The sequence below is a fragment of the Anas acuta genome, chromosome 3 (assembly GCF_963932015.1).
Source record: "Anas acuta chromosome 3, bAnaAcu1.1, whole genome shotgun sequence".
NCBI classification, from domain to species: Eukaryota; Metazoa; Chordata; class Aves; order Anseriformes; family Anatidae; genus Anas; species Anas acuta.
The window spans coordinates 32,782,019-32,803,578 of NC_088981.1; the positions used below are offsets into that span (position 1 = coordinate 32,782,019).

The following is a 21,560-nucleotide window of genomic DNA, read 5'->3' on the forward strand; positions in this document are numbered from 1 at the left end:
CTTGATGAGTTATAGCTACTCATGTGATGCCCAGGCATGGATGTAATCAGCACATTGGTGCTTCCTACCCAGTAAATGCTTTACCTGTCCCATGTGCCAGGAACAGCCAGGAAGACAGATGCTATTAAGAGAGTAATGAAAAGCATGAAATTTAACTGATAGACATAGAAAAATTCATGTCACACCTACAACAAAGCTCATTGCCTCTTACGTCTATCTTTTCCTGACTAGGGTAGGATGACCACTTTTTTTTGGGCATATTGCCTGCCCAGAGTTACGCCAAAGAGAGTCTCCGGGAAGACGTTGTCACAGTCAACCCACAGATTTCCTCTGAATCTCAGCACAGCTGTTCCCATCCTGACCTACTAGCCCAATTTCTTGCTAACTTGTTACTAGGAACACTCCTGCAGTGTTTCCAGATGTGGAGGATCCCAAGCCCGCAGCATGCAGCACCTTCACCCCTTCGTCTCCAAGGCTCCCAGTGACAGCACACAGCACGCTTCAGCCTCACTAGTGGAGAAAATGGCAATGGTGCTGGACAAGCCAAAAACCTTTTTCTTTGAACAGTTTGCAGTCAGAGTATTACCAGAATTCTGCCACATTTAGTACAATCTCCAAGACGGAGGAAAGTGTTGGTGTTATAAAAAGTAGGGACATCCCTGGTGCCTCCTGTTGCTGTTATATTGTAACACAGAGGACCTGATATGAGTAAGTCCACTTAAGAGCAGTGGTGGCCTAGTATACGCCCAGAACAGTGCTACATTTGTCCTTTGAGAGTATTTCCAGGGCAGCCTTCATAATCTGTACCAGCAGAAGCAGTGACAGGGATCAGTGACTGCTTGTCTTTCTCTTGAGATGAGGCAGACTGGAGAACATGAAGGAAAATGAGCTCACTTCCTACTACATCGCTAAAGGTATTTTCAAATGTTTTACAATGCTGTGCAAGGCATACAGGAGCCACTGTGCACTCAGCAATAACTTACATACATTTCAAGATATTTCATGCTGCAAAGAGCTGTCCAAGCTTCAGTACCTTGCCCAAGAGGAGTGCAAAGGAGCCTGAGTTTGATTTCTCACCCAAAAGTTGACACCAACTCTACCAGGTCGACCGTGCTGTGGAGTGGAAAAGGGAGGAGCTGAAGCAGTTTGGCACATGGCTACATGTCAGGTTTGGCCAAAGGCAGGAGAGTTCAGTGCCCTGATGGGAGATTGCTGTGCACCGCTGGAGCACAGCGCCTTCCCTCCCTGAAGGAGGTCCCTGAGGAAAGCTGCCTGCCCCGAGCCCTGCTGAATGATGCCCGGTGCCTATCTTCTTCCCTCCTGGCTGCCCGACTGCTGAGCTGCTTGTTTGAGCCTGCGATGGCAACTGATGGGAGAAACTGCTTTCAAACTGTTTAATAACAGTGATGGTAACCTCTGACCTTGCTGAATAGCAGTGCTTTTGACCTTTCATTTGTTAAATAATACAACCACTTATTTCCCGATGCTTATCAGTGTTTAGTAATTGGGGTCAAGACAAAGCAAGGCAGAGTACAGTTGCCCACCAGGCTTTGCTGAACCAGGAAGAATTTCCTTAAGCTACAGATTTCCTTTCTGATAATCTTCAGTCAGGGCAAGCAAAGATTGGAGACTGGGTGGCTTAGAAGATCCCTAACAGGCTAAAGAGCCGCTCAGCTGCTAGCATCTGGTTTGAATCCAGTTGTGGCTGACAGTGGCAGAAATTCATTACGGTCTCAGGTTGCCTCTCTGACTCATATGAAACGAGTATGGCTTGCAGTTCTCATGTTCACTGGCCAGCCAGCCATATCATAAAATATTAGTGCAAGAAATGGTTCTAGCGACATTGGTCATTATACAAGTTTACGAAGCCTGAAAACGCCTGTTCCTGTAGGGAAAATCAGGCTAAGGCACAATGGTAGATGACAGTGTGGACACAATTTTGTGGCCCCTCCTGCATGTTCTGCATGATTCACGTTAAAAGAGAGGGGGTTAATCTGCAAGAATCCAAGTTCATTTTTGTGAGATTTAGGTAAAACTAATGGATCTGACTGCATGTTGTACAGCTCACTGAACATCTCACTTGACAGACAAGCAGGTGACAGTGTTACAGGCAGCAACCCTTAATCAGTGTTTTCCTTAGGTGTGAACAGGAAATAGATGAAAAAAGAAATACAAGAATTTATGATGTGACTATGGATTTAAATATACGTGCACATACATATATTTAAGTAGTGTTCGTGTAAAGATTTAAACTTCCTTAAGACATCAAACACAACTTTTATTTGTCTAAGCAGCCGGATGACCTCATTATTTATTTACTGACGTTTGTATTAGGCCGGTTTGCAAGATTTTTAGGGCAGGAGCTATTTCACGAATGTCTGTCTGTGTGTGATTCAGCAAAACAGGGCCCCACACAGTGATCCAAATAGTGTCGGTTAAAAATAATAAAAAAAGCCATCTACTTATGGATGTGCAGGAGATAGCAAGGTCAGTAAAATTACGCTGTGCATTGAGATTCTGAGGTAATTTTTGGTGCTGGCTGTGTGGCATGAGGAAAACGGAGCTGTTGGTGGGATCCCAGCCAAGGTGTCCTCCATGATGGGGTGTCCCCCAGCCTTTTAGGGACACCTTTGGCTTCAGCCCTCTGAGGAACACCGAGGGACGACACACACCCACGCGGGGCTGCACGCTTAACACACTGCTTGCCACACCGGGGGCTCGGTTAACGGGTTAGGGTCACACAGCCCTGACACACCCAGCCCTGCCCGCTCAACCTCCTCCCTCAGCCCAGCGGGGCGCGGCCGCCATTTTCCCCCCGGGCCCGCCGCGCCGTTGCCATGGCGGCCGTTGCCGAGGCGCCGCCATTGCCTCCCGGTTGCCCGGCGACGGCGACGCGGCGGCCATGGAGGCGGAGGGGCTGCCCGGCGGCCTGGAGCTGGCGGCCGGCGGCGGCGGAGCGGGGCTGAGCCCGGAGAAGCGGGCGGCGCTGGGGGCTTCGCTGCCGCTGCTGAAGCGCGACTACCGCTTCGAGGCGGTCTGGTTCTGGGGCTGCGTCCATGGCGTGCGCGGCACCTACTACATCGCCCAGGGGCTGGGGGCTGACCGCGCCGCGCCCCGCAGCCGCCTCTACAGGTGGCCGGGGGAGTGGGAGAGGGAGCGGGATGGGCGTCCCAAAGCCCAAAAATAAACGGTGTTGGGGGGTGATGGGGAGGGTCTGGGGGTCTGGGGAGAGCCCCCAGGGATGGGAGAGCCAAGGTGTGTTGTTGCCTGCAGCTTGGACTGCGTGGAGTGGAGCCTGCTGACGCCGGTGGCCAAGGAGGTGGGGGAGCAGGCGGAGAAGCTGAAGGGCCGCTTCCAGGGGGACCCGAGTTTTCAGTACGAGTACGCCGAGGTCAGCGCGGAAGATGCCGAAAGATTGCTCGAAGACGGTACGGAGGTAAATACGACGAAACGCTTTTCAAGCTCCTTTCGCTGCAGTTGTACCCCTCGTGCCATACAGACAGCTCCTCGTGTGTAAGAGGCAGCTGATGGGTCACAGGAACAGCCTGGGTCCTACTTGTTTAATCACAGAGTGGTTGGGGTTGGAAGGGACTGTAAACACCACCTGGTTCCAGCCCCCTGCCATGGGCAGGGACACCTCCCACCAGACCAGGTTGCCCAAAGCCCCATCCAGCCTGGCCTTGAACACCTCCAGGGATGGGGCATCCACAGCTGCTCTGGGCAGCCTGTGCCAGGGCCACACCACCCTCTGCGTAAAGAATTTCTATGCAAGTATTCTATCCAAATATACAATTTGAATCTGCCCTCTTTTAGTTTAAAGCCCTTACTCCTTGTCCTATCCTTACACTCCCTGACAAAGAGTCCCTCCCCAGCTTTCCTGTAGCCCCCTGTTAGGCACTGGAAAGCTGCTGTAAGGTCTCCGTGGAGCCTTCTCTTCACCAGGCTGAATAACCCCAACTCCCTCAGCCTGTCTTCATATAAATGGAATATTCATAATAATTCTGATAATTGGCATGTGTCCCAGCTGCTCCAGGGAAAATTTCCCACTCAGGAGCAGCTCTTTCTTCAGAACCAGCACACTTTTACCTGGACACCACTGACTGATGCCCGAAAAGTTACGGAAGCAAGAATGGGAGACAAGTGGGACTCCATATCTCCTATTTTACAGCCTAGAAAGGCTGTTCCTGTGGTTTGTTCTCTAGTTCTTAGAGTATTACCCATAGGTAATGCTCCTTCCAAAATGCATGCCTTCAAGAATCTCCCTGGTCACAGCAGGTGGAATATACCCGCCTTCCTGTCCTCTGTCATTGTGTAGCAACAGCTTCTTGATTGAACTCTTACTTCAATTATTCCTGGACTTAGATATGGCTTAGAAATATCCTCTCTCCTTCATGTTTTATTATGTGCAATTGGTACAGATCCTCACTGCAGCGTCTGAAGCTCTAGGCAGGAACTGCAGGTATCACTCTTTCTAACTGAATAGTCAAAAGCAGCTTAATTGAGAGGGAGGAAGTGGTTGAATGAAGGGAGGGACAGGTAATTCTCTTGGGAGTCTAGACTCTGCTCCTAGCCATGTTTCCTGTCATATCTTATGAGAAGAATGGCTGATTTGTGTTCATCCTTGGATAGCCATTGGGCACCAAGATGAGTTGGTCGTGGTTTCTATTGTCACATTGAGTTTATTTACAGAAACAACAAGAAGGAAAGCCCTGCCTTTAAAACTTGCCTCTTTTTTAAAAGCTCGTGATCAAGGAGGAGGACCGCCTCATAGCTACAATAGACCAGATAGACAGAGCAGTTGGTATCGTACCCCGAGGCGCATTTGTGAAGACTCCTCTTGGGTCTGTGCATGAAAACAGAAACTTTGAAGGTAAATTCCCATTGTCTTTATCAGAATCAACTGCACTTTGATCATAAAGGCTGTAAACGAAGATGACTTTCTCTCTCTAGCTGATGCTTTGATTTCAGGTTTATTTTTGACCCGGGTAAGATGAACAGGGAGGAGACAATCCGGTGCCACTCCTGCAATTCTGACTCACACCACAGAGCTGTGAATATAATCACTAATGTTCAGGTGCACGATTCAACTCTGGGAGGTGGGAGGAGAATCTCTGAGTCATTAAACCTGTAGTTTCATTTGTCTGTGTGTGGTTTATGTCAGTGTTTAGCCATTACAGCTGCAGTGAGTTCATCATCTGCATATAGTATGTAACCAAACGGGCAGAGAGTTGGTCTTGCCTCAGTGCCCACTGCATATCTGGGACTGCAGTTAGCATGGTCCACAATGCAGCGGGGAGTAGTGCCACCCGCTTGTGGCAAATCCGTGGACTTCCATGGAGTCCATTGGAGAAAGACTGTGATTCTGTCCTGTGGGCATTAGAGAAACAATATGACTGTCTGTGATACAATGTGCATTAGCCCAGCTCACTGTATTAACTTTCAGAAATGGCTGTTTGCAGGTCTTTCCTTGACTGAGGCAAAAAAGCTAAGTTCCTATTTCCATTTTACGGAGCCTAGTAACCTGAAGAATAAAACCCTGCTGGAAAAGGCTAACTGGGACCCATCCACTGACTTTCTGGACTCTCTGGAGCATGATATCCCACCAGGTAAAAACAGCAGAGTCAAGAGATGCAATGAAAGGGAAGGCAGTCTTCCCTTTCAGAGACAAGGCGAGGGTTACAGTGGAGTGGGTATGCTTAGGGGAACCCCCTGCTAACCTGTAAACATTATTCTTTATTAAATATTGTACTTAATTCCCTTTTTTTAATCAATTATAAACACTTAAAATGATAAGTGTACCAGGGCTGTTGCGTCCTTACAAAAGGTCTTCTGATCACACCATCACTTCCCCCCTCAGCCTCAGTGCTGTATTCCCTCCTGACTTCTGTAAAGCCTGTGACAGCTGGTGACCCTATGGGGGGAGATAAATTCCCTGTCACTGGCGGAGTTACATGGTTTGAAGTATTTCACACCTTCCATCCCACCCAGTATTGCTTTTCTTTGCCTAAATGAGCTCTCATTAACGCTAAACTGATATCCTTGAGAGGCTGGGTTGAAACTTTATTTTGATAAACTGTGTTGGAAATACTGTAGTGTGGAATAATCTGTCCTCTAGCAGAATTATACACTGCAGAAGGAGGACGGAAGATGTGCGTACTGGAATGTATCTTCAGTTCACAGCTCTACTGTTTTTCTGGGCAATTGTTAAATATAATGCATTGAACCTCATCCAGGGATTCCTCTGGTGAGGTATTTCTCTAAAGAGATGTTACCAGTTTGGATTTATGTTGCTGTTTTGCTTCTGGAGCTCTGAACAGGGATTTAGTTTCTCATTCAGAGAGAGTAAATCATTATATCTACCACCTGGTCTGCAGCTGCATTCCTCGTTACTGTGCTGCATTTTAAAGTACATAGAATTCTACAGAACTGCTTTCCGTCTGTAAACTGGGAATGATTTTTTTTTTTTCCTAAAAAACACTGCTTTTTGCTGATATGGTGAGTTTTTGGGTTGGGCCAAACATTTCCACATCCTGCTGTCTAGAAGAATATTTGAGTCACAATCAGACTTTACGTTTGCTATTTTATTTCTGTTCTGGAGTAGCAAGATAGGATAGTAGGATAGTAGCTGTCCCGTGCCAGATAGAATTGGCTGTAAGAACTGGAATATATATATATATTTGCCCAATCTTTCCTCTGCCAAAAGAGAAGGGAGAATGAAACTAGTGAGCTGTGTCCTGAATTCTGAAAATTCTTGTCTCTTCAGAGTATAAACAGCGCTAAAATCAAAACTGTCCAACTTACTGCTAGTGTCTTTGCTGCAGTCATTTTTCAGAAATGTAGTCTGGCCATACAGCATGTTTTTACATACACTGGCTCATTGAATTGCTCATTTAGACTCAAAAAGAAGTATGGCAAGTGGGGTTAGCTCCTAGATGCTTCCTAATAAAATCTTAGTTGCAGTTTTGTATGGCAGTTAAGGCATTGCTTCTACTTAGATTTTTTTTCCCCTCTCTTTTTCTAGGGTTTCTGATAGGGAGACTCTTTAGTTTTGTGAGACCTGCAGGCACAAAGCCACTGCAGCAGGAGATGAATCTGCAGTGCTTTACGTGTTTCCACTGGGAAACTGGCACCACGGGATAAGAGCCTGAAGGCTAGTTTGCATCGCAGTGCTGTTTTTTGCCAGCTTCAGTGTGATGGGGAATGGCAACTTCTAAAGATTAGGGACCCCTAATCCTGCAGCTTCCCATCTAGTCCAAGGGTTCAGGCAACTGGCAGGTCGTGCTGTATATTAGACACAAAGATGGAGATTTTGTGGAAGTCTTTAAATCAAATGTGACTTGTAGCTCTTTTAACCAGTGGCAGGTAGGAAGTGGGACTCAGACATGTCACCATCATGTTTGTCTTCCTGTGGCAACCTGAGGTTTGGATAAGCGTGAACCTTTGCCCTCTTCCCAGGAGGCTGTTGCTCTTAATGCAGTTCTCAGTCTCCTCAGAAAAGTTACCTATTAAAGACTACCTGAGTTCAAGTGTAGTTGAGTGCTTCTTAATGGAAGAGTAGAAGATTCATCATGGTGCCTGTGCAGCTCTGGCTGTATTGTCCTGCTCTTGCTTGGACTGAACCTGGGGATTGATGAGATGAGCTTGTCAGGCTAAGGAAGTAAGACAGGAACTGATTAAAGGATCAGCAAAGCATGCACCCTCTCTAATTGCACTCTATCATACGCAGAAAGGAGCTCTGACATTAAAGAAAGATCAACCTACCTCTTTAGCAAGCGTTCAGGCTGTCTAACGTACTGGTTGCTTGTGAAAATGTGGGGGAAAAAAAAGGAAGAGGGGACAGACACAAGCTTTGCACTGATTTTATCAGTGTGGCTCCGCTGAAGTCTCCCATTCTTGGTTGCAAAGCTTTTGAACTCTGGTTCTTGGATCACTTTCTTTCAACTCTGCCAGTGCATGTTAGTCCTGATCGAGAGCAGACAATGCTTTCTCTATTTCTTGACATGTTGTTCACAGTTCTGGCAAATCCCCACATTTTGACCTGAAGCTTTTCCTGTCTTTCCTGGCTAGCTCCTTTCTTGAACAGTTGTTATCTGAGTCGAAGCAGGAATTTCCAAACCTATTGCATTCAGAATAGATTGTGACTGAAGCAGAGAATTGTTTTTCCCCTCAGCAAATACATAAAAAATGGACCAGTAGGTGAGCAACATCTCAGTGATATTCACAGCCTGAATTGGCTAGAATTACTCTTAAAATCTTAAAAGACCTAAAGAACAGGACTGAGGGAGGAAAGGCTGCTTTTTTTTTTTTTTCTTCCCCTGTCTAAATGTAACAACTCTGTTGGAATAGTTTTCTTTATTAATTGGAGACTGAGCATCTGTGATGGTTATCAAGAGGGTAACTGTCAGAACGTGGCATGTCATTATGGGAGAACAGAGGTGTCTTACAGAATGGAAGGCTGGAGGCAGAGAGAAGATTTTATTTGACAGCTGAGAGGTGGGAAGAAAGGAAGCTAAAACCAGGTTGAATCAAGGATGCAATGGGAAAAGCAGAGAGTTTAGTGCAAGAGTACAACAACTGGAGTTTTATAACAAAACTGTCTGCCGCCCTTATCTTTACCAGTGATATCTGTGGTGATTGCAGGTTCCAGATTCTGCTCGTGTGTCTATCTTTGTGGTTATCTGTATACTTTAAGAGTTCAGAATATGTTGGTGCTCCTCCCCTGATCACACTGAGTCTGTCTGCTTTTTCTTGGGATCTCAGCTCTCAGAGGCAAGTGACTATGTGACTTTTTATTAAAACAAAAAACAAAAAACAAACAAACAAAAAAAACATTTTTTTTTATGATTGGAGAGAAAAGTGGGAGAATGTGAACACTACCTTCTCATAGACAAATTCAGTCTGCTTACCCCCTTTTAAGATCTCCATCTCTGAGCAAAACTCATGAATTTGAGTGGCCTGACTCATGATTTTTGAACACGGGTGGGTTGTGATACTGATCTCCTTGTCACCACAGTATCAGATCATGCAATGCTTCTTTCTGATCCAAATGGCCAGCTGGCCAAAACGTTGCGTGCTGAGATCTGTAGGTTTTACTGGCCATATGTCTGCATTAAAGATAAGCTTGTTTGCTCTAGTCTAAGCAGACAATCTGCTCAAATTTATGCACAATTAGATGTAGCCTTTGAGCTGCTGGCAGATTGCCAGTGCCGTCCTTTCTGTTGCATGGAGTTCGGCACCATGGGCAATAGCATTTCAGGAACTAGAGTTGTGGCAGTTTTACATGTGCTCGTAGATAATAAAACAGCAAAGCAAACAGCAGTAATTCCTAGCATGCCTATAGCGTTTTCACTTGACCTAATGTTGGGTGGATATGAAACAATAGTCACTTGTCACACACTGACATGACGGGGAAAGTGAAAATGGAGAGGAAAGGATGACTTTACTGTGACCATTGTACCAGTTTAGGCACTGCTACATTCTGCAAGGGTGAAGGAGAAGGATGGGAGGAAGCTTAGGGTACTAGTGTAGAATGGAAAGCTTGGGAGGAACTAAAATTGGGGATGGATAATTCAGTTCTTAGTCACTTTGAAAATACACTTCAGAAAAGCAATAAGTTGACTTTGAAGGTTTGTCACAGATTACTGACTCAGATCACTTTGATATGGAGATAAGGGACACCAACAGGGCGCTGTTAAAAAACGATGCAGAAGGGGAGGTTTGTCAGAGGCAAAGGGAAAGAAAATTGTAGATAGGAAAAGATATGAGTAAAACAGGAATTCTATGAGAAGAGTTTAGTCAAAAGTCATGGCTCCCAGTCAAGAAACAGCAACTTTTGGCTCAAAGCCTACTGCAGTTCGTTGATGTCATAAGAGCAAGAATTAGAATTAAAAATCAATATAAAAGGAAATGCAGAAAGTCAGGTACGATTAATGATCAATATAAATTGGAATTTATAATGAATAAGAAATGACAAAGGAAGACAGAATAAACTGGAGTAATCCATTGCTGACTCATTTGACAACTGTGAGAAGGAATTTTTCGGGTATATTGACAGGAAAAGAAAGCATATTAAGGGTACTGGAATCCGTCACTAAATGGCGATGGTAAAATGGCTGATAAGAACGTGGAAGGGCAGAAATGCTCAACAGTTTTTTTTTCTGGTTTGTATTTGGAACGAAAATAAGAATATGGACTTGCATCAAATGAAGACAATAAAATACTCTTTCAGGCGGTTTTCAGACTATTTGCTAAGTGAGAGAAGGATTAGACAACCTTCACTGTGGGCCAAAACACGAGAATGGCAGAGCCAGAAAAGTTGCTCCTGAATGCATTATCTCAGAAGACTTGTGGCATACTTATGATGCTAACCTTGAATAAATCCCAGCATTGCAGAGATCCTCCCCTAAACTAATCTTGATTAGCAGTTGTGATTCAGAAAGCGAAGAATGGGTGTGTTCCTGGAAGGGGTCAGAAGGGGTTTCAGCTGGGACTGGTGCCAGTGCTGATATTCTTCAGTGTATTTATAAATGATATAGAAATACAGGAGTGGTGGAGAGACAGATAATGACAAAGGCGAGACACCCACAGAGACCTGGTAAACCAAGCTTACTTAAATAAAGTACGTTTTGGTGTAAGTGCAAAATCAAGTATACAAGAACAGGGAGCACGAGCGAGGCTGAGAATTGCATTCTGGAAGCTGTGGCTCTGAGAGGAAATCCAGACACAACCCACTGAGCACAAGCTCTCAGTCTGATGTTGAGACTTAAAAAGGCTAATATGATCTGTAGATGTATAAACAAGGGCGTAGCAAATAGGAACTGGGAGGTGACTTTACTTTTGCTATACTGCTGGTGGGATCAGGGCTGTATTACTGCACATTGCAAAACTAGAGAAGTTGCAGAAAAGAGCCACAGAATGATTCAAGGGCTGGTGAGAGACATAAACAGTTCAATCTGTTTATCTTGCAGAAAAGAACACGAGAATGACTGTATTACACTGTGTAAATACTCCACGGAGTTTAAGTATTGGGTACTGAAGGTCTAGTATAGCGGAGAAAACCATAACAGGAACCACCAGCTGGAAATTACAGCTAGAAAAACCGAAAGGAAAAACTAGGTAGAAATCTTAAGAGTGGAATGATTGCCTGCTAGCAAGGGCAATGGATGAGTGCTTTTCTTGGTATCTTAGCGTCATGCTGGATGCCATGCTGGGAGATGTGTTCTAGCCAAATGGAAACACAACCTGAAATACAAACACAAATACTAGATGTGAGTAATTGAGTTCAATTTAATAGCCAGTGGTATGTGAGAGTCCAGAACAGATGACTTCCTGGTACACCTTGGGAAATTTGGTGACAGCTATGGAGAACGATGTTTGGCTTCTTCATCGCCAGTGACAATGACACAAAGGTGACAGCGGGTTCCTGAGACGGTGACTCCAAGTGCAGGGCTCTCAATACAGCTGGCTTTACTTCCTGAGCTGTAACACAGGAAGGCTTAGAAGAGCATTGAGGAGACTCCTGACTTATCAGTGTCCATCACGGAGTGTGATCTGAAGAGCTGAGATTTCCTCAGATGCAGTTGCTGACTAACACAAGGAGAGATTTTATGGCATTGACCTAATGAGTAGTATACAGAGGGGGGATAATGATGAGCCATGTCCACATGCTGCTTCACGATTCAGTTAGAGGGGGCGTAGAACTGTCTAGACAGAAGATTATTTTATCTCTTCACCCAAAAGTGCAGTGCTTTGGGAGTGTTCCTTTTACAGCATTACAGACAGGGGTTTGTGACTATTTCCTTGACTTTGGGCGTTAGCCTTTCTTTAAACTTCCTGAACAGTAGCCTGGCTCAGAACGCTAACCTCCTGTCCTCTGAGCTTCATTAGCACACTCTTTATCGGTTTAGCAAAACCTTGTGCTTAATGGGGCCTTGACGATGGAGAGGCTGCATTTTTCAGTGAGAGAGAGTTTCCTTTGGCCACTCTCAAGGGCCATTTTGGTAGCCTCATCTCGCCTACCCCAAAAGCCCAGGTACTGGGAGGAAGAGGCCCAGGAGACATGAACCTGCTTTATCTCCATGCATTAACGCAGCTAATTAACTCCCTTTTGGACTGTCCCCCCACCCCCAGGCGATTAATCCCCTATCAGCCTCCAGTCTCCAGCCATTCGAAGAGTCTGTGTCTGCAGAGGTATTTACAACCCCAGCTAGCCAGCAGAGAGCGAGCCGGGCTGTTATCAGGGCTCGAAGACAAATGGCTGCCTATCTCCCCAGTGGCCTTGCAAAATCCAGCGAAGTGCTATGCTGTGCTGGCCACCTACTTTCACCCAGCCTCCCTTCTCCGCTAACATTTCACAGATGTGACCTGAGCCCTCCCCTTTCATTGCTTAACAATAAGCAGCACCTCCCCAGCTCTGTGAAAGTTGAGAGCAAGAGCACTTTACTTCTTAGCCTGCCAAGAGCCACACGGGGACAAGGCTTTTCAAGCTGTCTCACTGAAATCCAAACTAAAAGACCCATAATGAATGAGAGGGCAGTGCTGCGTGTTAGCAAGGGGAAAAAAAAGAGGTAGCCAAAATGTAAACCAAAATACCTCTTGTGGCTCGTAGCTATCCTCGTTCCTGTTTAGGAGAGGTAATCCTCAGACTCAGTGAATCTGTGAAACTGAGCAGTGGTATCTCTTGGAGTTACCTGACATTTAAACAAGTGGTTTCAGCAACCAAGCTTTATAGGACGGTGGCACGGAGGGAGTACAACAGATGTCTGTGGATCAGAACAGCTGGTGGCTTTCAGATGTGGGAATTGAACTGAGCAGTTGGCTTAATGGGTTATTAATTAATTGGTGTTTTTTATCTGGTACCTGAATTTCTCTGTTAAAACTGAAGTCAGATATAATTCTAGGGTGGCTGTAACTGCTGGTTTCCAGCAGGGTGCACTATGGTGCCAGCATTGTCAGCGTTGAGCACAGAAAAAGAAATTACAGAAAAGTAAAACGAGGAAGAAAAGCATCAAGAAGATCAGATCGAGGAGAAGGTAAAGCCTGGGTTCCCAGGCTGTGTGTGGTGTATTGACATCCTGAACAGTAGGTAAGGAGAGGAAGAGATCCAGTCCCTTCCAGGCTTAGGCAATTTCTGGAATGGTCACTGGATTTTTTAAAAGCTTTTTCAGCATCCTTAGTGACCAGAGGCATGCAATGGATGTACCAAACACATAAGCATGTTTCCTACCTCCTACAAAGGTAGAGCCACTCTTCATTGTTGCTAGTGATGTTGGACTAGGGAGCCTTTAGAAGCCAGAGGCTTTAGGGGTTAGCTTTTAGAGGCCACTCTTAGAGAGGCCCAAGAAAGTTCCCTGGGAACAATCCAAGATGCTGTCCTTCCTACAGGTGTGGTGCTGCTAGCTTAGGAGTTCAGTATCCGACTGAAACCTCCTCCGTGGCAGCACAGCAGGAGGACTCCAGAGCCAGCTGGAGAGCCAACTTTTGACTGGCTGTCCATGATCTGCCTTGCTTTCTGGAAAGGAGTCTGTTTTCCTTTGGCTTTGTGTCTGCGGGTAATAAAAGAGTGCATTCACTGCTTTTGGGTCCTAGGTCTGTATCACCTCAGGGGGCTTGTTTAGTCAGAGGCCTTGGGTGAGTTTATCCTGGATCAGGGCTGCCCATCAACAGTGGTGGGATCTTTCACCCTCCTGCCTGCAGTGAAATAAGGACAGAAGCACAGTCTTTGTAGCAACTTTCCAGGGATTGTGTTTAAGATTTGTTCCTCCTCAGTAAAGGAAAACATTGCCCACCCAGTTCCTGGTTCACTGGATGTGAAAAGGAGATGAACTTCCAGTTAACTGATGGGGAAATGCTGGTAAAGCCTCAGAACCAGAAATTGTAATTTTATCACTCTGTTAGCCTCGAACTAAACCCTTTTTTTAGGGAATGATGAAAAATTACTTGAAGAGGAAATCCCAGGGCAGTCTGTCTGTTACTGGAAGTCGGAATGAGCCCTAAGCAGGTCAGCTTTTGCTCGCAGTGATCTATTTCTGAAGGGGCTCCACGTGAGGAGGTACGGTTCCTGCCTGTGCAGCAGCTGGCATTGGTGCCAGCTCTTTGCACGTGGCTTTCCTCTGCCGTTTGCTGCTCCTTTGGCTGTACAACTTTTGCAGAGAGGGAGTCAACGGGCATTGACTGCTTTTGCTGTCCACAAATTCTGCACGCTGAAGGGGTGTGTGGCTGTGCGTGGAGGGAGAAGGTCGAGGGACAGTTGATCTGTGGGCGTATTTGTACAGCAGTTGTGCTGTGCATAGGTTCCCAGGCTATTCCAGGTCCTAGTAGATGCTTAGCCATCCTTAGTCTATCTTTCCTTAGTCTAAAGCTTTGGAATTAGCTTTAATATCACCCCAGCTGTACTGTGCTGTGTGGGCATGCTCTGAGTGACAGTATTCTCAGCAACCGGTAAACTCTTCAGGTAATTTGGGCCAGAATTTGTATCTAGCCAAGCATGAAAACATCCACTGTTCATGATCTGTGCCCTGCCATCTGTTCTTCACCCCAAGTCCTTTTAACTAGTCATGCTAACTTGATGAGGAGGTGAGAAGTACACCTTGGGGACTGACTGAGGGGTTTGTAGCCTCGCCCCTCCTGCAGGAGGGTGAATTGGATGTGCTCTAAGCATTCAGTGGGCTTTGAATCCCAGCATTGACTGCTTTGTGCTCTCTCAGAATTCAGAGATCAATGTGAGGTTCTTTGCTCGTAATCCAGCCCCTGTTCATCATTATCACCTCCTCAAAGTGGCCAGTGCTTTGTTATCAGGAGAGGCAAAATCTTACAAGGTGGCCATAATCTCCTCTGGGAGTCAGACAGATATTCTCCCTCGGGTAAGAAAGTGACAGTGACCGAAAGCTCTAGGGGGAAGATGGCTAGAACAAAGCTGTCCATTGCATCCTTTCATCAAACTGTTAATCTTTCTTTCAAAGACATCACATTTGTTTGGCGACAAAAGCCCCAAAGAAGCTGAATTGAGCCTGAAATCCTGTAGCAAGATTTAGAGGAAGCGTCTTTCATTCAGAGCGGGGAGGAGCGAGAGACTCCTTCTTTTTCTTCCTGCGAACCAATGGGCTCACAGAAGTCCACGAAGGTGACGGATTAATGCAGGGGCTCCCCAGGTAGATGCTACGTGACTCCTGGCACGCTCCAAAAACGTTTCCACAGCGACCAGCTGAACAAGAAATATGGAGTGTGACGGGATCCAGCATAAACCTGTGCTGTGGAAGGAGGGTGTTCTGCTGCTCGGAGGGATTTCTAAATTTACTGCAGAGGACCCAAGATACAATGATCCGTATTTTTGTTGTCATTATCCAAACAGAAGGGATTTGAATTAGTTTTTCCTGCTACTTAGAAGTTTTGATTGCATATTGTCTTGTTTCCTCTAGTGCACAGCACCATTCCGAATCCTTGTTCTGGCTGCTTTCTGTGCCAAGACCGCATCTTTTTCGTAACAAAACAGCAACGACAAAAAAGTAAAAAACTAGCTGGTGGGAGAAAGGATTCTGGTGCTGTTCTAATTATCACGTGGATTTAGGACTAACAGGCAATGTAACTGGGCTAAAAGGGAGTCTGTAATTAGATGTGCATTACTCCTGGGCTAGCTTTGTCAGTGCTTCCCATCCTCTGCTGTTCATTTATGTCTGTGTATTGTCCCTCCTTTTGTATCCACATTGCTGGCTGTGCACCCAGATTCCAGCTGGAAAAATAACTTTATTTTTGACTAGACTATTTTTCAACCAGATCGTTTCCCTGACCTCGTTCGCTGAGCAGTAAATAAAACACTTTTGCAGGCTTTATGATGGAGGAGTGATGAGGGTGGGAATAAAGGTTTGAGGGCAGAGGCTGCTTCAACTGAATTAAACAGCACCGATGTCAGATGTCTAGGTATGGCCCGAATTTCACCTGAATATTGTGAATGTGGGACAAAGCTGCAACCCTGGAATCTTCCTCGTCAGCAGGAAGCCTCTGAAGTAGGACTGGTTTACTTTGAGGTTTGGGCATGGTTTTATTTGTGTGTCAAAGACGTGGCAGGCATTAGGACCACGCAAAAGCCTCCTGGCAGCATCTGCCTGTTTGTAAGCTCCACTTTCCTGGCTCTGGTGGCTTTTTAAAATAGTAGTGAACCTGCAACCAGTCTGTGTTTCTATTTAATTGTTATTAAATAGTTACATGGGGAATTGGAAATATTGACAGCAGTGTTAACATATGGGGTGCAGGTGGCGTGTCAAGCAAATGAAAGAAATTTAGTTTGCAGCCAGTAAGTGGCACGAAGGAGTTTGAGCCCCGCGCTGTTTGGATGCATCCTTATGGCTGGTAGGCTGCGTGTGAAATGTCCGTGTGGTGAAATTTGTTGAGAGCCAGAGCAAAGTGACCTTTCCTTACAGCTGCTCTGCTTCGCAATTGCTCTTTGTTCCCTACAGACAGTGAGTTAGGAGTAGGAAGCTCTCCCCAGTGTAGGATTTTCTGCTGGAGGGAAACGGAAGTTAAGTCCCAGGGGTGTAGTGGAGCGCTGTCAGAACTAAGTGCCTGGGGTCACACAGCCAAGCAGCAGCTGCTTTTGCAAAGGGAAATGGTTGTGTTCGCCCTCGCTAGGTGTTAATATTTGTCCTGTAACTCAGTACTTTCCTCTCACTCTGGATTGACTGCAGAAAGACGCATTACGACCTGCTCTTGCAGCAGCATATCGTGTTATTGGTAAGTGCAACCACGGCGTAGCTGCTTTTCCCTCGAGGCATTTCCTTCTTTGAAGAGGAATTGATAATGTCACTTTTATGACCCTGTGTGAGCTTGTGCGACATGGAGTCTGTGTCGGGCTGTCTAGCTTTTAAAGCTGTTTCTTCTCAAGCTTGCTCTGAAATTAGGAGTTGCTGAATCACCTCCAAAGCAGCGATGTTATGAGAGGTCATACTGAAAGTGGACCAGTTACAGCAGGAAACTTCTCCTGCAAACAGCCCTCTTAAAAGGCTTTTGTTTAAAAGCTAATGTTTCATGCACCCTCTGAATTGCAAGATTCAGCCCATAGCCGAGACAGACGCAGGGGATGAGACAGGGATTTCTATTGGCGACTGCAAGGGAAGAAGAAGCTGAGAAGAAGGAGGTTGACTTTTGAAATTCAGCCCTGGTGTCCTGGCAGCTGTTGAAGGGCCATAAAAAAGGCAGCGGTTTAACACTGGGTGAGCATCAGGATCTTCAAAGTGCTTTCTTGTTTGGAAAGTTGTAAGGAACTCCTCAGAATTCCTGCCTGGGTTTGGAGGGGTGGAGGCTGCAGCCTGCTCCAAAGGGGGAATAGGAAGCTCCAGATCTTCATCCAGCGGATATTTTTCCCATGCTCTTTCCTCCCACACAGCAGCTCCCTCCCTTCCCTTCTGGAGCAGTAACAGGCAGCGCTTGGCTTCCTTAGGTTTGCTGGGTGCAGCTTAAGAACTATTTTGCTAATTTAAAAATATGTATTTTGAAGAACAGAAACCTTATCACAGTGGTGTTGCCATGAAAAATCTCTAGCGTGAGAGCTATGACCTCCATTTCCCTGCACCTCATTAAGCTTTGCATGATGAGCGAGTTAACCCCACTGCTCGATTTAGGGACGACACGGGCTGCACCTCTTCCTCAGATGCAACTTAAAAGCAGTGTTTAAATGTAGGAAACCCAGCTCTTACTTGCCATCTCCTAGTTCTAGTTGTATTCCCTCCAATGCAAAAAGTAATATATATATATCTATATATGTTTTCCTGACTACTTCTATTGAGGATTCTTGGTGTACCTTACAGACTGATGTTCTGAGCTTCCCAGTCACACATTAAGACACCTTGCCTGAAAGAGGTGTAATGATGAGCACAGGGGTAATGATGAGCCAATGTTGGAAAGGATTTGAACCCTGCTTCAGTATTTGTATATTAATTCAGGCCCACACCTAACCATTTTACTCTGAGAACTGTTTATAATAAAGGGAAGTTTATTTATTAAAAAAGATAAATGCAGCACCTAATTTTCATAATTCTCCTGATCCCTTTTTATATTGTATTATTCAATGCATTTCTAAAGCTTTCTCTTGAAGGAGAAGGAAGGAACGTTCATTTTATACTATTATTTTATGCTGTTCATTTGCTACTGATTAAAATAGTTTGAGTGATTTACGACAATATTTAAAGCTCCTGCAAGAAAGGTGGGGCTGAAAAAACATCACGTTGTTTGAAGATTGTGAGATTTGAGCTGTGATGGAAGACAATACAAGTTGTCTTGGATCTTTCAAGGAGAAGAACTCCATGTCTCTTAAATTCAAATATTAACTTTTGTTTTCTGGACTGTTTCCTTGAATGTAGCTAACATGGTGAGGAATGGAAAAAATCAGTACTGGGATACTGGACTGTAATTCAACTAACCTTTAACAAAAAGGACCAAGGTAAGCAGGCAAGTTCCAGAACTTGGTTGTGATGTCTTCTTAGAAGGCAGACACCAGCATTGCGTTATCAAATGCAGTTTCTGAATGGGTTTCGTGCATTGCAGGAGTGCAGTCTGGAAAAGTTTACTGAATGAATTCAGCTATCAAGGATGATTAGAGACATCTTCCCAGTGATTTGGTTACTAAATGATGAAAGATGGCACTGCTGCTGCCATTTGGTGCTGCACAATAAATCGCAGCTCTATGACTGGGCACTGTCACGGCTGAAAACAGGACCCAAGTGAAGATGGCATTAGAATTTCAGGCAGTTACTTATAATTCATTCTGTTCTCAGCCTCTGTACTTTGTGATGGTCCAGCTGGGATTGCCCTTAAGTACCCTGCTTGTTTTGTTCAGGTCCTCGTTTCACAAGTAGTCTTACGCAGCATCAGCAAAACTTTATTGTCCCCATTTGCATAGAAGTAGATGCAGAATCAAGGATCAGAGAAGAGCTGGGAAGTATAATGTAATATTCCTCAAAGGTCGTGCATTTCTGAAATGACACGTTTGAGCCCTTTGAGACTTTGCAGCTCGGACTGATGGTAGGAAAATGAAGCAGTTGCCCATCACAGCCTTCAGAGATCTAGCATAAATGTTTTCAGTTACATCTGTCCATTTCTGCCAGGTCTGAAAGTGTGGGAAGCTCCTTTGATCAGTGGAGTTAACTGTTGATGAATATAGAGATTGATAAGCCTGTGTGACACTGGGTAAATGTTCTGAGGAGACCGTGGATCCATGTAGTGTATTTTTGCAGAAAAAAGATATGTGGATTTAATCAAGCAGAACTTGATTTACTCTACCTTCTCTGTGAATTTGTCCAACAAAGAAGTCTTAATACAAATGCAGGACCCGAGAGCATTAGCATCCCTGTTTTCCCTCACACCTTTCCCACATAATGTGCTTCAGGCATTTGTTTTTTCCCTACAGGTAGTTTGGGGCAGAGAGTTCATCTGTGTGCATGAACATGAATGTATGCATATTTATATACACGCATAGAAGCTATCGCGTATACACAAGGTGCTGGATGCTTCCAGTATGCTGGGAGGCATTAGCAAGCTAGATAATCCCTAAGGGCTTTCACCACCCAGCAAGGCAAGACACAATCCTATCCTTGACAGACTTGCTTTTCAGAGGACTGGTCCAAAATCAGACAATGGGAGTTCTTCATTCCATTATTTTCTTGTCAGAGAAACTCTTCCAAAAGTTTACAATCCTCCCTGCAAATCGACGTGTAAAGCTGCAGCAAAGCCCACCAGTCTCTGGATGAAAGGCTTGCAGACCATTTCTGCAGCTTGACACTGCGAAAAACCCTGAACCGAAAGAAAAGTCAGTTCAGTGTTAGAAATGGAAGTTATTTGTCACGATTACAGTCAGACATTTGCTTGCCACTTGTTGTCCAACACCCTCATGCACAGACTAGCAACTGCCACTAGCAAATGCTGAAAACTTTAGAAGCAAAGTTCACAAAGCAATTTGAAAGCTCGCGCTTTGGCAGCAGGTGACTTTTGCCTCAGTCACTGGATGATTTGCCTTGTGGTGGAGGGTTCCCCAGCTAGGCTGCCATGCAATCCAAGTCATTTTTCAAGAACATGTGGATTTTGTAGGAGATTCATTCAGTCAGAATTTGTCATCTCTGTGCCCGAGCCATGATGTGTGTGTTTACCCCAGCTATGACAAAGATCCAGCCATTTGTTTCCCTGTGTGTGGCACTGGAGAGGCTGCGTGGGAGACTTGAGCTTGCCTTGTATGGGAACCCACTGCTTACAGAGACACCAGCTCATGTTTTAACTAGGACCTGCACAAGAATCCCTGCACAATGCAAGGAAGGTGCAGAGATGGCATACCTGTACTGATCCTGCTCTGCATTAGTCAGTGTTTGGCTTTACTGTCACTTCCAGCTGTTTGTCTGTAGTGTAAACACAGGGCTGAGTGAGTCAGAAGCAAGCCCTTCATTGCAGAAATCTCTTCGGTCTTTACAGACTGTGAATATCCTCTTTGTACTTCTGTACTGCAGCCGGGGGCAGTTTGTCAGAAAGTTCAGTGGCTGTCACAGAAGGTGAGGGGGTTCTCGTGGATCTTTTAGTTCCGTGTTTGCACGTAATCGGAGAGGGTGCTTTAAAAGGTAACAGAACAAAGATGGCACGGGAATTATGTTGTGTATTATAATATAACCTACCTGTGCAACTTGCTACTGAAAGACAGGAGAAGCAATCATGACCAACAAAGTTCTGAAAACAACAGAAATACAAAGAACAGGCAGAAAACAGCTGAGTGGCAGCACTCGTGACGTCTGGTTTTACAGGACCTTGAATCGTGTTATTCCTTCGTCGTTCTGCAGCCACCACACAAATTTCCTTTCAGCATCACTTCCCTCATCCCTCAAGAAATTACCTGGTGTAGTTGGCCATCAGCTGGGTAAGAGACTACATGCACTGCGAGGGTGCACGACCCCAAAGCCATGCAACCACCGGTTGCCCAAGCTAGCTTTTGGCTACCGGGCAAGCCTCCCAGCCTGTGCTGTGTGCAGCTGCTGGCAGACCAAACACGTAGCTTCAGGAGCTGCGGTCAACCCCTGGACCCTGTCCTGTGGAGAGCTGTTGTAGGAGCTTGGGGTTGTTGAAGCCGTTCATCTGATGCGACTAAAATTGACCGAGAACCAGAGGTTACTGGGATGCGGGGGGGGGATGGCAGCTGACAGCAATCACAGAAGCCCTTCCTCAGGCGAACCACGACATGAGTAAGCATGAGTCAGAGCACAAACTGATGAACCTAAAATTACCTACAAGGATGAATACAGCCTAACTGGCCCAACACATTATGGGCTTTCTGCTTGCTCTGGAATTGACAGTTTTTTGGCGTTGGGTGCATGTGGATTTACAACTTAACTCTAGGCCAGCAATAGTCAGATAGCTCCGATTGTGGGTGGTGTTTGTTTTTTTTTTCTTTTGATTTGGGTCTGCTGCTTTTGCTTTTAGATGGAGATTCGGCAAGAACCTTCTTCCCTACATCCCAGCCTCTAGGCATTACTGATTTGTTGCTGAAGCTCTGTTTTCTTCTCCTTGGCAGCTCCTTGCCCCTAGCATTGAATCCA

At 45.5% G+C, this 21,560-nt stretch overlaps 1 protein-coding gene across 3 annotated transcripts in view; it reads left to right on the forward strand.

Annotated features, from left to right (window-relative positions):
* Positions 1-2,863: 2,863 nt before the first annotated feature.
* The window catches only part of RSPH9 (radial spoke head component 9), a 56,103-nt gene continuing 37,406 nt past the window's right edge, over positions 2,864-21,560 (forward strand). For 2 of the 3 annotated variants that reach the window (XM_068676526.1, XM_068676527.1), the window contains exons 1-4: positions 2,865-3,132; positions 3,274-3,436; positions 4,741-4,870; positions 5,460-5,606. In XM_068676526.1, coding sequence (XP_068532627.1) covers positions 2,903-3,132; positions 3,274-3,436; positions 4,741-4,870; positions 5,460-5,606 — 670 coding nt within the window. In that variant the 5' untranslated portion in view covers positions 2,865-2,902. Of the gene's footprint in view, positions 3,133-3,273; positions 3,437-4,740; positions 4,871-5,459; positions 5,607-21,560 lie in introns of all 3 variants that reach the window. The other variant, XM_068676528.1, reaches the window with a different exon arrangement.